The following is a 15,786-nucleotide window of genomic DNA, read 5'->3' as shown; positions in this document are numbered from 1 at the left end:
ATCAAGATTACTAAACTATTCTAAAAAAAACGTTTCACTGCAGCAGTTAGTTCAGCGCTATGACTGCAGGTTGTTTTCATCCAGGATCATGTAGGACTAATAAAAAAAAATACACATAAATCCTCCAGATGATCAACCACTGCTTCCATTTTACAGTCTCCCCCTCTTTGCCATTGAGTATTTACATTTACATATTAATGTCTTGTTCGCAGCATGGCATGATTTTTTCAAAAGGACTCCTCTTTGATATCCTTTCTGTCCTGTATCTATCAGACATCGCAGGAGTTCATCGCCGCCTTGATGTCTCGTCTGGGGGGGAAGAACCCTGAAGAGACCGGCGGGTTTCAGGAGGCCCCTCTTGCCTACGATGCAGTGTGGGCTCTGGCCCTTGCTCTCAATAAGACTGTGGCACCACTTAAGGCAAAGGGCCGACGACTGGAGGACTTCAACTACAACAACCACGACATCACCTCTGAGATCTACAGGGCCCTCAACACAAGCTCCTTTGAAGGTGTTTCGGTAAGTGCAGAGGATGAGAAAAAAAGAACAGATAATTAAACCAAGTGTTTATGCTCCCATTGTTATTTATAAAATCAGAATAATTGAATTTTATGTAATAAAGTAACTACAGTAATAACTGTTCACATACACTCCCTGGACACCTTGTTAGACACACCCGTAAAATCTGCTGCAATCCAGCCCAGCAGCTCTGCCATGACATCTACTTTTAGATTTAGTCAAAATCTTAGTTGTTAATTTGACTATATGTTTATTACTGAAGTCGTAATTGGCAGTGGTGTACTGGATTGCGTTATATTTAAATGTGTTTCTTATATTCTTCCTCCCACATGTTTGGGGTGTGCAAAACATAACATGCAGTTACATCCAGTTCAACACCACTGCAAACTACAGTACAACCTCAATTATAAACCTATAGTTACATTTACACCTCTCTGAGGTAGAATTTATGGCCGAGCTGTTGTATTAGATTTCACAGGTATATCAAATTGAAAAAAAGCAACATGATAGAGGCAAATTACAACCAATTTTTGTAGTTTTGTCCCTCCTTTCTGTTAATTATGATAACATTTGGGAACACTGCAACATTGCTGCAGTGAAGTGTGATGGGTCTAGATAAGCTGTCAGATGATCAGACAGGTTGTAAACAAGCCAACACTTTATACAGGTCATCTAAACATCGTCATTTGGAGATAAAAATCTAAAGTGAGGGCATCCAAAACGTCAGTAAGAATACCTCATTGTACAAAATGATTGTCCTCCTTTACCTCTGGCAGAGCCAGGCTAGCTGTTTCCTGTCTTCCTAAGCTAACTGGCTGCTGGCTGTAACTTCTTATTGAGAATACACACATAAGAGTGGTATCAATCTTCTCATGTATCTCTTGGCAAAAAAGCAACTAAGTGTATTTATCAAAATGTTGACACATTCCTTCAAGGAAATAATTAATCATTTGCTGTAAAAAAAAAAAAAAAAAAAAAAAATGAAAAACACTTCCTCTTCTCTGTGTCTCAGGGCCAAGTGGTGTTTGACGCCCAGGGTTCTAGGATGGCAATGACTCTTATCGAGCAACTGCAAGGTAAAACACTCCCATGCTGTCCTCCCACAGATGTTGTATTGCAATAATTGTCACTTACTCATTAAAAAAAAATCCCAGGTGACTGTATTTCTCATTCTCATTTGGGAGGGGGGAGGTGGGTGAGGGGGTTTGTTTTTGTTTGTTGTCGTGGGCTCCACTGCGATTGGTCTTAATATCCTATAACTGCACATGCAAATGGTCTTGATGCAGGAATGTGTTGACTCAAGGCTCCGCTCTAATTGGGCCCAAGTCTTCGGTTTAAGCCGTTTCTGAAAATGGCATCCTATTTGTCACCAGTGACTTAATGAGTTTCCCTGCACAGGATAAGGTTGAGGATTATTTTCTACCTCTGTTCCCTTTGGCGTCCTAAAGGATCAGGATTTATAATCCTACCCCCTTTCCCCTCACACTCTGTCTCATATTTCCTGTTGTGGTGTCGAGGTAATTTGACATCCACAATGAGACAACCTGACTTGCATCCCTGAATCACTGTGGGACCTCATCAGTATTCCTGGTCAAGACTGCCTCATAGGCTCCTTTTTTCCCCCCTTCCCTTTCTCCTTCTTCTCCCCTTGGTACTTCTTTGTTTGTCCTTCTTTATGCACATTTTCATCCCTTATTTCTTTTATCCGTTCATTGTGTATTTTTTCTGTACCCACGCATGCCATTAATATGAAAGCACAGTAATGATAGAAAAATGGCTAAATCTTGGTTGTATGAAAAGATAATCAGTTCTGTCTGTTAGTCAGTTTTGTTGTGCTGGAATCATGATCCCCCACAAAACACCAGGGGAGGAAATGAATTACACAAGCTTTATGAATTAAACTTTAGCATTCTCTCTGGCTTCTGGGCTTTGCTGTTTCTTTCTTTCCCATTCAAATAGGAGGCAGTTACAAGAAGATCGGTTACTATGACAGCTCTCAGAAGAACCTCTCCTGGTTTGGCAATGATGTTTGGATAGGTAAGATGGAGTTAATGACACTGTCTTCACTCAACATCCTGTCTGTGTTTGTGTCCTGTCTGTCATGCTGTGAGTCAACAGGGTCACATTTCTGTGCTTTGACATTAGACCTCCTCTGTGTGGCTTAATTTAGACTTTCTTACTGTTTAAATTACATATAATCATGCTGGATTTTCTGTAACCGCTAGTTTGGGTGATGCTAGTTATTTGGATGCTGACGCTTGCCCAAAAAGAGCCGCCTGCACACTCACTCTCCAACATGTGTTAAAATGTTGGTGCAGCAGATGTACAGTTTGACTCGCTAACCCAGGAGTTTTCGATGTCTAACACTGTCGGTTCACCCTCAGACCAAATCAAGACTGCGACTCCACAACACTGCTCCCCTCCCCCAGTGACTTAGCTGTGGGCTACAACTTTTTTTTTTGAGCCCAGATTTATTTATATTTTTGCAAACTGGCACCAATAAAAAGTGTGCCAAATTAGCTAATAGCAGTTCCTGTTTGCAATGTACCCATGGATGTACAGACAACTATCACTGGACTACATTAATACTTAAGAACACTTAAAAAAGGTATGGAATACATATATGGAGTGCCTTTTTTTCTGATTTCAAAGCAGATTTAGGGACGATTTTGTGATGGACATTGGAGATAATGATATCCTCAGAAAGTGCAAGTCACACTCAATGTAAATATATGTGTGTGTTCAGATCATGTCTGTGGGTTTAGATTTGACTCTCAGAAAGAGTTTTGCTGTAAATTGCAGCAATCGTGCGCCAAGTATTTTGAAGTACCTTAAGTGCTTCCATGAGCTGTGTGTCACAGCCACTGCTGCAGCTCCAACTTCTGACCGAGTTGGTAAGTGGGACAAACCAACGGGCCACAAACAATAACTGGTCATTGTTTTACATCATTCTGCTAAATGAAGACGCTTGAGCTCACTTCACACATTCCAGAACCTTCTCTCTAACTCCTGATACCTGTATTCTAGTTTGCTGTGAAAACCTATTACTGCTGATTTTCCTCAGACGCCAAGACCAATTCTGTGGTTGTTTACTGGCCCGTCCCTCCCTGGAGAGGTGACATACTTGTGCCTGGACAGAGTGTGCCACTAATCAATCCTGCACGCCTCAGTGGTCCGCAGAGAGCCACCTTTTTATAGGCTTTTAAGGAAATGATGAGCTGCCAACGCCTAACTGAACCCAGAAGAGTTAGTGATTCCCGGTCAGCATCAGTGGCGAGGGACGGGTGACCTGTATGCATGTAGACAACATGTCCTTCACAGGCCAGCTGCCAGCTCTTTAGTTTGGTTTGTTGCAACGTGACTGGCTCTGTGTTAGCCCAGTTAAATCCCACTGGCTTGAAACTGACTGGCTCTCCTACTTGTCAGAGGTGAGTTTGTTGACTTAGTTTCTGCCTTGCTTCCTCAATTGGAGCTTCATTTCATTTTTCACTGTTAACCAAATAAAGAAACATCCATCTAACAATAACTTGTTGAGCGGAAATTAGTAATTTCCTGCTCTCTGGACCTGAATCAGTTTGGGGAATTTATTTTTTATTTTTATAAGGGGGGTGGGCGCTTGATTTTCTCCACGCTGACAGGGTGAAGTACACACGGTTCTCAACTTAACCCCGCCGCTTGATTTCCTGTGTGCTTACCAGGCGCTTCCCTTCCTCACTTTCTCACTCTCTTTACGGTCGCCCTAACAACCACTTCAGCTCAGCTCTTTTTCTAATCGCTGTGGCAACTGTTATAGAGCTGGGTCTCCATGGCAACACCCTGTCCTGATTCCTTGATCAAGGACGGAGGAGGGTTTAAATGGAGTGAATGGACAGCCAACACATACACATAGCATTAATTTGTACATGCTGTACACTCATTCATTCATTACAGTCTTTAGTATTCTCTTTTATGCATAACAAAAAAAAGTTATAAACATTTAAATAAATGTATTAAAAAATGGCAAACAAAACATACAATAAAACAGGATATAATGACAAGAATAAAAATCAAAAGAAGATTAAATTACATTTTAAAAAATTAAGTCATATTCAATAAAAGCAATGATACAGACTTAAAAGCTGGAGGAATCAGGAAGCAAAGAAAACACCAGAGTTTGAAGTGGAGTGAGACCTTCTCCTGCAGCTCGCCCTTCTCTGTCCAGCCCCTCTCATCAGACCGACACAGGCATATGCACCAGCTCCAGACAGTAACTTGTACAAGTACTAGTCATTCATTTCATCCCAATGCCGTTATGTAGCAATTTAATTAGAACGAAGGCTAAACTACTGGCTCATCTGCTGTGTTTAAGTTTTCCTCTCATACCTTCTCCTTCAGTCAGCACCATTAAACCTGTAGCAAACACTGTCCCTACTAATAGCTACAGTAACTAGAAAGCTAATCATTTCATAATAAGCAAATATAGATTTTTAGTAGAAAAAAAACCAATGTATAATTTTCTTCTGCTTATGCGGGTCCATGTTGCATTCATTTAATCAATTATGTCATTAGAAATTATTGTTGTGTACTAAAGAAATGCTAAAGTAATGCATAATTTTTGGCCATATTGTCCCTTCCAATTTTGTTTTCCATCATACTTTCCTACTTTGGCCAGCGCGATAGTGAAACAATTATTTCATTGTATTTTATGTGGTATTAAAAAGCCTTCGGTGAACCCTGCAGAAAACCTCTTATATTGTTATTCCTTAGTCAGATGACACCAGACGCACCTCGGTTATGTGACAGCAGTGACAAGCATTTGAACAGAGAGCATCATGGGCGTGTTGACACCCTGTGACCCTCGAGGGAGTACTTTTCTTGTGACATCTGACACATCAGCTTCATGCGGTGCTGACACTCCTGCTCTGCTTCCCCACTGACATACACACACACACTCTGTCACCCTCTATTATGCTCACTCTATCTCTGTGTCTCTCTCTCTCTCACACACACACACACACACATCACACTATATGCACACTATATGCACACATAAATGCTACCTTGCACTCACATGCACCCCCTTGAGCATTTATGGTGTATAGGTGCTTATCCTGCATACAGTATATATACAGTCCTTATTGGCATTCTCGGGAGTGCACACACATACACACATGGACACACAAATCTGCAAGCAGTCCCGGAATTGGACAGACAGATAGTCGGAGGCTGTTGAGGGTAAACGAGACTCCCTGTCCATCTGCCCCTCTTTGAACCCTCCTCGTTGAGGAATTCTTCAGGTTTAAAGCTACACAAGCATAAATAATTGGGTAGTTTGTAAAAACACACACTTTTTTGCTCTTTATTAACACCAAAGTTTTCTGCTTGCTTACATTACGTTACAGTATAGTAATGAAATTGACATTTAAGTATGAATCATTGGTCACAGTTGAAGTTGGTTGTATTTTTTACTTCTCTGTGCTTCAGCAATATCAATGTTTTATGGAGTATACTGTACATGTGTACACCACTGAACTGTATGCTGTGGTGGAAGAAGTATTCAAATTATTTAGTTGAGTAAAAGTAGCCATACCACAGTGTAACAGTACAATAAGTCCTGCATTCTAAATGTCAAAAAAGTAAGTAGCAACAAAATGTACTTGAAGTATCAAAAGTAAAAGTACTCATTAGTCAAGCAAGCAAGTCATACTTTAATGATGTCGTTGGTCAAAATGGAACTAATTTAACTACTTAATTTACTGTTGGCATCATATTTTATAAACTGATCATAAGTGTTGTGTGTAAAAATCATAATTTGAAAAGTAACATAACTATAGCTCTTAAATAAATGCAGAGAAGGAAAATGTACAGTATTTCTCTCTGAAATGTAGTGAAGTTGAAGTATAAAGTAGCATAAAATGGAAATACTTAGGTAAAGTACAAGAGCCTTAAAATTGTACACTCAGCCATTGGAATGTCAAAAGTCAGTCATGCTCGAACAGCAATAGATGTGTTTTGTTGTGCGACCATGTCTGAAATCATAAGTGTTTATAGCTGTTCTGAACGGCCACACTGGAAGAGGACATTAAATCATTCAAATACGGGGATAACGGCACACATTTTCAGACCGTCACTCCTGGAAGACGTTTATAGTATTGCATTTGGTTGTACTTTGTTTTCTATTGCCCATTTTACTGGGAACTGCACAATTCCTTTGTTTCGAAGAGTAAAATTGGAAGATGCAAAAAAAGATTGAGTTGGCTGTTCACATATTAATAATTAGATTAGCTAGTCTTTAGGAGCTTTAAGCAAAGTTATTATCCCATTAATAAAGTGAAATGTTACTTGTAATTGAGAGATGACGGGACCAGAAGTGTTTAATTTTTTTCACATTTCTTTCTCTTTCCCTTTCCATTAAGGTGCTGGACCTCCAGCTGATCGGACAGTGGTGATCGAAGAGTACAGGTTCTTGTCTCAGAAGCTGTTTGCCGCTGTGTCTGTCTTCGCTGGCCTTGGCATCCTGTTTGGCATTGTCTGTCTAACCTTCAACATCTACAACGGCAACGTCCGGTGAGTTCACAAACACTTAATCTTATCATTAAATTCCCAGGCCCACATTAATTAAGGGGGGGGGGGAGTTCGCGCACACGTACATGTTCATTAGAGCTGCAACCATTAGTTGATCAATAGACAATTCATTTGCAAGTATTTTGAGAATGGATTAATCGTTTAATCCATTTTTAAGCAAAAAGGCCCAATATTTTGGTTTTAGCTTATCAAATGTAAGAATTTTACTATTTTCTTGGTGTAAAATTATATTACATTAAATATCTTTGGCTTATGGACTGTTGGTTGGTCAAAAGAAGAGTTTTCTTATGTTTTATAGACCAAACAATTAACAGATTAATTGAAAAAAAAAATCGGCAGATGAATTGAAAATGAAAAATCATTAGTTGCAGCCCTAGCATTCATTATTATATTCTAACATTTTGCTGTCATGTTTTTTTGCTTTTCCACTCTTCATGTGTGTCCTTCCAAGAGGCATTAGTGATGAGTAATATCTCCAATAATCGTGAAAATAAAGTTGTCCTCCGAAGGAGGTCATCATTAAAAAACAATTTTTAAAAGCTGAAAATAATGAGAATTGATGGATCCACTAAATGGGGCCTCATAGGTTAAAGACAGTTATTGATACATGAAGGTTGCCTGTTTGAGGAGTAGTGAATGGAAATTACATCCTGTAACAACACCCAGCTGCTTCTCCAGCAGAGCTGATTATTCACTGTGGTTGCATACCATGTGGGAATGTGAGTATTTGTAGAATGTGAAAAAGAGGAAAGTATAATTCACATGTTCAACAGAGATCCTTCCCTCTGTTGAGGTTAATGTAAATGCTAAATGGCACCACTGCCTCTCGAGTTTAGGGACTACAAAGTGATTTGGGTGTGGCTTTGCTCAATTTAGCAGCTGGTTTCATTGTCACAGCTTAAGCATAGCCCTACACCAAATGCAAATAGACTTCCTTTAAAAATTGCCTTTTGATCTTGGATTTTGAAGCTTAATACATGTCCGTGAACCCTCCGCAGCATATCTCCGATGTCTTTTTAACATAGTATTTTTATGTTTGACCCGGGTCAAAGTGATTTAAAGTCCCATAACTCCATGAGCTTATCAGGAGTTTTTCAGAAAGCTGGAGAGGTTCGTTCCTTTGGGGATCTCTGGCTGGCTGCAGTGTGCCAGTCGGGCCTTCTTCCAGCTTTGATTATATTTCAAGTACAGTTTCACCGAGGGCTGATCTCAGCTGTCAAAACACTATGAGTTAGATCAAATAAAGTTTTTTTCAGTAAGCTGTTTTCACAAAATGACTTTGCCACTAACTGCCTTGTTAGGAGACAAAAATACATCGCAATGCAATCACAATCCTTTAGAAACACGGTGTCACTGTTTAAAGCAGTTATAATCTATATTTCTATCTATGAAATGACAAGGTGAAAGGAGTTGCTTGTAATGATGAACCTACAGAGAATTATCACTGGAATCTACAGCGCCCCTCAAATTTAAGGAGCTTTATAGTGAGTTTCAGTTAATTGTTTAGCTGTCTGACAGGCAAATTTACTTTTTTGATTAACTCTCAGTGCTCTCAAAGAACAGTAGCACTGTGCACTACCTGCTCAGCACCAAACAGACAAACACAGTTAGCAACTAACTGTTAAACATAGTGGAGCGCAGTGGAGCATTTAGCTGCCAGCAAGACAGATATTTGCCCTGAGAGTTGGTGGAGACCAAAAACAGAGCTAAAAGCTGAGTGAATATTGGACTTACATTCATCATGTGAATACAAATACGACTCCAAATGAATGATAATGTTGCAGAGGCCAGAGGAAATACAGCAAAAAGGTTATATAACCACCCAAAAAATTCCTGTGCAGTGTCTTAGATAGATAGATAGATAGATGGATAGATAGATAGATAGATAGATAGATAGATAGATAGATAGATAGATAGATAGATAGATAGATAGATAGATAGATAGATAGATAATTGATACAACTTTTTATTATCTAATAGTAGCCTTGATTCAAGGCTACCTCAAGACGTGGTGCATAAAATGGAAGAAAGAACTCAAAATAACTCTTGTAGCACACTGAAAATTATATTGTGTGTGTGTGTATGTGTGTGTGTGTGGGCGGATGGGCGGGTGTGTGTGGGCGGGTGGGCGGGAACATGCATGTTCATTAGAGCTGCAACCATTAGTTGAACAATAGACAATTCATTTGCAAGTATTTTGAGAATGGATTAATCATTTAAAGGAGAAATCCGGCTGATTTTTACCTGAATCTTGATCGCTAGATGTCTCCGAGTACTGTCGATAGGAGAAAAAAAACGACCAAAATCGGTGCTAGCAAACTGGAGTTGCTACAGCTAATGGCCAGAGCTCCCAGTTGGCTAAAATGCCAGTTGTGGGGGCATGTTCTAAAGAGTGGCTTTGTTCCTCTTAACAGACACAAAATGAAATTAAAATTTCTGCAACATGAACAGGGCCCTCACGTGACAACAATATGCGTTTTCAACTTAGACATTGTGAAGAAACCGTTTAAATTCAAAGTCTGTACTGTCACCTACCTCTTTTTCCATTGGTCGCTTCACCGTAAGCCCAGAATAGTCGATCACAAAGGATCAGTTGTTGCAGGAAATGGTAAACAGTAGTGAAGTAGTGTGAAGAGTGAAGATCAGAGGTGTTCACAAGGGAAGAAGCTTAGAGTAAGAATAACGTGTTGATCTACTGTGGAAAAGAAATGGTTTGTGTTTTTGCCTTTCCGAATTGTGGCAACAGAATGAGAAAATACAAGTACCTAAACTTTCATCGTCTACCTTTCCATGACCATGAGATACTGCAGTTGTGGCTAGTTGTACTTCAGCTTGATGTGCAAACTCCCATACAAGTACTACGCGATAAAGATCACCGCATTTGCAGCAAACATTTTGAGAAGGATGACTACACAGACACAACACAACAGGGCCGGCTGAAGAAAAATGCCATTCCGAGGATGAAGACTGCTGCAACCACTGTGGAGGTAATGAAAACAAACTTTGAATTTAAACGGTTTCATCAAAATATCTGAGTTGAAAACGCATCTTGTTGTCACGTGAGGGCCCTGTTCATGTTGACCAGAAATTTTTATTGCATTTTGTGTCTGTTAAGAGGCACAAAGCCACTCTTTAGAACATGCCCCCACAACTGGCATTTTAGCTAACAGGGAGCTCTGGCCATTCGCTATTAGCAATTCTGGTCTTTTTTTCCTTTTGACAGTACTCTGAGACATCTAGCGATCAAGATTCAGGTACAATTCTGCCAGATTTCTCCTTTAAGCCCAATATTTTGATTTTAGCTTATCAAATGTAAGAATTTGACCATTTTCTTGGTGTAAAATTATATTACATTACATGTAACACAATGGAATTTGTAATGAGTATTTTTTCAGTTTTCTTGAATTGAAGAATGAGATGAATTGAAAATTAAAAATCATTAGTTGCAGCCCTAGCATTCATTATTATATTCTAACATTTTGCTGTCATGTTTTTTTGCTTTTATACTCTTCATGTGTGTCCTTCCAAGAGGCATTAGTGATGAGTAGTATCTCCGATAATTGTGAAAATAAAGTTTTGAGAATAAAGAATTAATGGATCCACTAAATGGGGCCTCATAGGTTAAAGACACAGTTATTATTACATGAAGGTTGCCTGTTTGAGGAGTAGTGAATGGAAATTACATCCTGTAACAACACCCAGCTGCTTCTCCAGCAGAGCTGATTATTCACTGTGGTTGCATACCATGTGGGAATGTGAGTATTTGTAGGATGTGAAACAGAGGAAAGTATAATTCACATGTTCAACCAAGATCCTTCCCTCTGAGGTTAAATGCTAAATGGCACTGCTGCCTCTCGAGTTTAGGGACTACAAAGTGATTTGGGTGTGGCTTTGCTCACAACAGATAAACACAGTTAGCAGCTACCTCTTAAACGTAATGGAGCGCAGTGCAGCATTTAGCAGCCAACGAGACAGATATTTGCCCTGGGAGTTGGTGGAGACCAAAAACAGAGCTAAAAGGTGATTGAATATTGGACTTACATTCATCGTGTGAATACAAATACAACTCCAAATGAATGATAATGTTGCAGAGGCCAGAGGAAATACAGCAAAAAAGGTTATATAACCACTGAAAAATTCCTGTGCAGTGTCAGATAGATAGATTTATTGATTCTCTATTTCTTTATTATCTAACAGTAGCCTTGATTCAAGGCTACCACAAGATGTGGTGCATAAAACGGAAGAAAGCAGCACTCAAAATAACTCTTGTAGCACACTGAAATTTATATTATATATAAGTGTGTGTGTGTGTGTGTGTGTGTGTGTGTGTGTGTGTGTGTGTGCGCACGTACAGTAAATAAGCAGCATGGCCTCAGGGCAACACAAGGACAGGTCAGCAGGATGAAAGAATATAAAAATCACACCTACTGCTGCAGGATGAGCTCGAGCTGAGGGGCAGAGGAAAGCTGCTGTGCTGGGTGGGTGGGTGTTATGGTACAGTGCAGATTATATTAAACATCTTAAATCTGGAGATTATTATCCTGAGAATGTCTCTACAGCATTTATAGAAACACATTGTCTCAACTGGATAGAAATCACCAGTAGAGTATTTTTACTCCACTACATTTGTCTGACAGCTTTAGTAATTCTTAGATTTTTCATGCCCTTTATGTCCAGTGAAAACCATGTATCTCCAAATTTGGTGATTTTGAATTTGATCAACATCAGCAGAAAATGCATCGTCACAAAGCTGAAAACAGATCTGTTTTTCTGACAAAATGAGATACGTGGTGGCAATACTTCTAACATATGATTTTATAGAATATGATGCGTTGCTGTAGATGAAACTAACTGATATATAAAGGAGTTAAATTAGCACAACCTTAAAGTGTAAATTGTAGGTTAACCACTACAACCAATTAATATGTAAAGAAAGTGCTCAATATGTATATATTTAAACATTTCTGTCTTAAAATGCGTTAAAATAACATTTATTGGGGTTTCTACAAAGGTAGCATGTTTTTTACAGTGACTGGGTGATGACGTCATAAGAGGGAGTAGCAACCCATAGCAGGTACATAGACAGGCCAACAATGGGAAAATTGTATCCATTTTCGCCATCTTATTCATCACTAAATTCATTTCTGACAACGTTTTAGGCGAGAAATTAACTGTTTAGATTTCAAATATAGTCAGTCTTCCTAAAAAGTTTTCGGAGTTGAGAAGCTCTGTAAAGTAACGCAACAACTAGCAGCGCCTGCCCCGGCCGCTGGCTTGTCGCTCGGACAGTCTCGCTCGGACACCCCGCTGTAAACCGGAGGTCTCTCAGACCACTCTCGTAAATAAGAGGCTTTTATTTCGCCGTTGACGGATCGTTTGTTTAAATATCACAACACATGTCCATCATAAGATTAACGGGAACCTGTCTTTTCGGAGTTAAACTCAACAAGCACCTGACAACCTCGCTGGCCAGCCGTCTCACACACACACACACACACACACACACACACACACACACACACACACACACACACACACACACACACACACACACACACACACACACACACACACCGAGCCACAGCGCCACAGCGCAGCAGGCAGAGGAGAGAGTGGGTCACAGAGGCAGCAGTAAAATCAGCCCACTTCGTAGCCACAAACCTCACCCAGGCACCAATCAGCCGTTTGTCCTAGTGGACCCTCTGCCCTGTTTCTGATGTACTTGTACATCCCACACAAACACAATAGTAGCTAGGTAGCTAGGTCTCCAATATAACTGCTAGCCTATTAGCCGTTAGACTCTTGGAGTCCCTCTTATGACGTCACACCCCGCCTAGTGGAAGGGAAGGGGAGTGCTTAAAACCACTGTAAAAAGTACCAACTTTTCATATTATATTCAGCATTTTGTTATAAAAAGCCATACAAAACAATGGTGGGCGGCTCTAATCTTTATGTTTAATAAACACATTGCTTAACTTCATGAAAAATTTAACCTGCAATTTACACTTTAAACATCATATATAATTTAATTTTTTTTTTTTACTTTAAATAATAAATAACCTAGTACATTTATAATACTAATAATAATAAATATAATTATAAATAAAGTACATTTTGCTGATAATACATATTTTCACTAGGTAAGGTTTTGAATGCAGGACTTTGGAGTGGGTTATTAGTAGTTTTACTTAAGTAAAAAATATGAATACTTCTTCAACCACTAGAAATCACAGACAATTATGTTTTCTCTTTATGGTTAAGCTCCTGTCTGTACCTCCACATACAGCGCGGTGTACATGATTATCACATCCATCGTCAAATGAGATGTCTTTTGTTGGCCAGGCTGCCTGAACCAGGAAATAACAATACATTTTGAATTAAAAAACAACATAAGAGCAATTAACAGCAATCAATGACATTTCTAAGCGCAGAAAAAAAAAGGCCACCAACACAATTAACACCTGTATACCTACAAATTCAGCAATTGTACTTTTAAGCAGAAATGATAATTACCAGTTTTTTGTTGTTGTTGTCTTCATGTCTTCACTGTTTCAGCTACATCCAGAACTCTCAGCCATACTTGAACAACATGACAGCGGTGGGCTGCATGATGGCTCTGGCCGCAGTGTTCCCGCTGGGGATTGATGGTCACCACGTCCACAGATCTCAGTTCCCCGTCGTTTGCCAGGTAACAGGAGAAAGAGACAGACAGAGGTGGAAAAGAGCCAGAGGGCAGGATGAGAAGGGCTGGGTATTGTCTGCAAATATTTGGTTTCACTGATTTGATGCTTGTACCAAAACAGTCATTTTTACAAAAGGTGTTGAAAGAAGTATAGGAGAAATTAAACTCAGATTTGATGGACCTATTTTTTTTTGTGCCACAAATATTGCACTCATCAGTTAACAGCTGTCAGTTTTAGTAAAGCCCTGCTCTACTGTGACATTAAGCAAACACACATTTAGGTGTTGTTGTGAGGCCCGGACAGTTTGGATGTTCTGCCTGTGGCAAGCAGACACCTGCGAAACCTCATTTCAGGAGTATTATCACTCAACCTTAGTGGATGACATATGATGAAAGTTCAAACGTTGACATAATTCATCAAGTATTTTATTGTATTTTGGTATTCAGTGGCACATATTTGCTGGGTGCCGGAATAGCACAGACGATGGGATCCCAGCACTAATGACGAGTGGGAGTGCTTTGTCTCTCGCCCATGTTGAATCTTCTTGTTGTGGAAGCCAATTTCCATTTCTGTAGTTTCTCTGCTCTTTGTCTCAGTCCAGTTATTCTCTCTCATGCTTTGTCTTGCCTCTCTCTTGCACTCTGCCTCTGCTGACCTTCAGCTCTGGATAGTTTTTTTCTTTTTCTGTTGCAATCTCTACATTTCCCCACCACCAACTTCCATCACCTACTCTATCTATCTATCTATCTATCTATCTATCTATCTATCTATCGTTAAATAAAGGCCAGGGCTTCCATCACTTCTATTTCAGCCCCTCACTTTTACAGTTTCAGATTAAAGCTCTTAAAGTCCTGATGAGAAAAGAGAGGAGTTGATAAAAATAAGATTGTTAGGGTCTACGTAGTAAATTAAAAGCAATACCTGCAGACACTATTCAGACCTGAAAAGTACTCCGACCCCCTCTATGTGTTTTCCGGATAAAGAAAATGTTCATGTAATCTATATTTTTATGACCAAATATTCTCTTTAAAAAGACGCTTGAATGAAGCATCACTTAGGCAGTAAAGAACAGAGCTCTTTGCATTAAAGATGCAAATACATTAGAATTTCTATCAAGGAAACTAAACATGATTTAAAGTAGGAATACTGCATTCAAAATATATTTATATACATATTATGGAAAACACAATAACCAATGTCATCATAATTTAGATTGATTTACTGTAACTGTAACTACAAATAAAAGTTAAGTTATATTCTTATTTACAGAGAAAGTAGACTGATAGACAATATATCTAATTGTTTGTTTTTTTTCTTCATTGTGCCCCCAATTCTGAAACCAAACCTACACCCTTGAATAAAGGTATTTTAAAATTCTCTCCTCCTCCAGTTCCGCCTGTGGCTCCTGGGCCTCGGCTTCAGCCTGGCTTATGGCAGCATGTTCACCAAGATCTGGTGGGTCCACACACTCTTCACAAAGAAGGACGAAAAGAAGGAGAAGAAGAAGGTAGGGAGGAAGAGTGGGAGGGAGGGATAAGCCTCTCAGCGCTCTCAGGAGAGCAGAGAAAGGATGGGAGAGGGAGGCCGGGCCACGCAGCATGTGTGGCGCCCGCTGATAAAAAAGCAAAGTTAAAAACTTTGCAGGCTTCCTCCTAGTAACATAAGCTTCTAAGAGGCCAGCTCGGCATCATTCACTATGCTGGGGTTGTAGCGAGAGTGCAGGGATAAGGGTGTTGGACACACACTGACATAGATACTGTACTTTACACATGCACATGCACCGACACACATGCAATATTTAGGCATAGAAGCTTGCAGATTTGGGGCACACATAACCAGGCCCCTGATACCAACGCCATCAGCTTTATGTGTGTGTGTGTGTGTGTGTATATGTGTGTGTGTGTGTGTGTGTGTGTGTGTGTGTGTGTGTGTGTCCTCTTGAAGATAGTGTATCCTGGAGCCAGCAAGATACTGCCACTCTGTGATGTGTTGTGGGAATTTCTAAGACCTAATCAGAAGA

The 15,786-nt window shown here is 39.7% G+C and overlaps 1 protein-coding gene across 1 annotated transcript in view; it reads left to right on the top strand.

Moving 5' to 3' along the window:
* Positions 1-15,786, top strand: part of gabbr1a (gamma-aminobutyric acid (GABA) B receptor, 1a) — a 57,558-nt gene that overhangs the window by 31,956 nt on the left and 9,816 nt on the right. Inside the window, exons 10-15 of the mRNA XM_028580426.1 lie at positions 274-519; positions 1,532-1,595; positions 2,479-2,556; positions 6,915-7,065; positions 13,639-13,771; positions 15,157-15,273. Coding sequence (XP_028436227.1) covers positions 274-519; positions 1,532-1,595; positions 2,479-2,556; positions 6,915-7,065; positions 13,639-13,771; positions 15,157-15,273 — 789 coding nt within the window. The remainder of the gene's footprint in view (positions 1-273; positions 520-1,531; positions 1,596-2,478; positions 2,557-6,914; positions 7,066-13,638; positions 13,772-15,156; positions 15,274-15,786) is intronic.

This window comes from Perca flavescens, chromosome 6 (assembly GCF_004354835.1).
Source record: "Perca flavescens isolate YP-PL-M2 chromosome 6, PFLA_1.0, whole genome shotgun sequence".
Classification (NCBI taxonomy): domain Eukaryota; kingdom Metazoa; phylum Chordata; class Actinopteri; order Perciformes; family Percidae; genus Perca; species Perca flavescens.
Note: the sequence above shows the minus strand (reverse complement) of the source record. Positions and strands in the feature narration are given on the sequence as shown.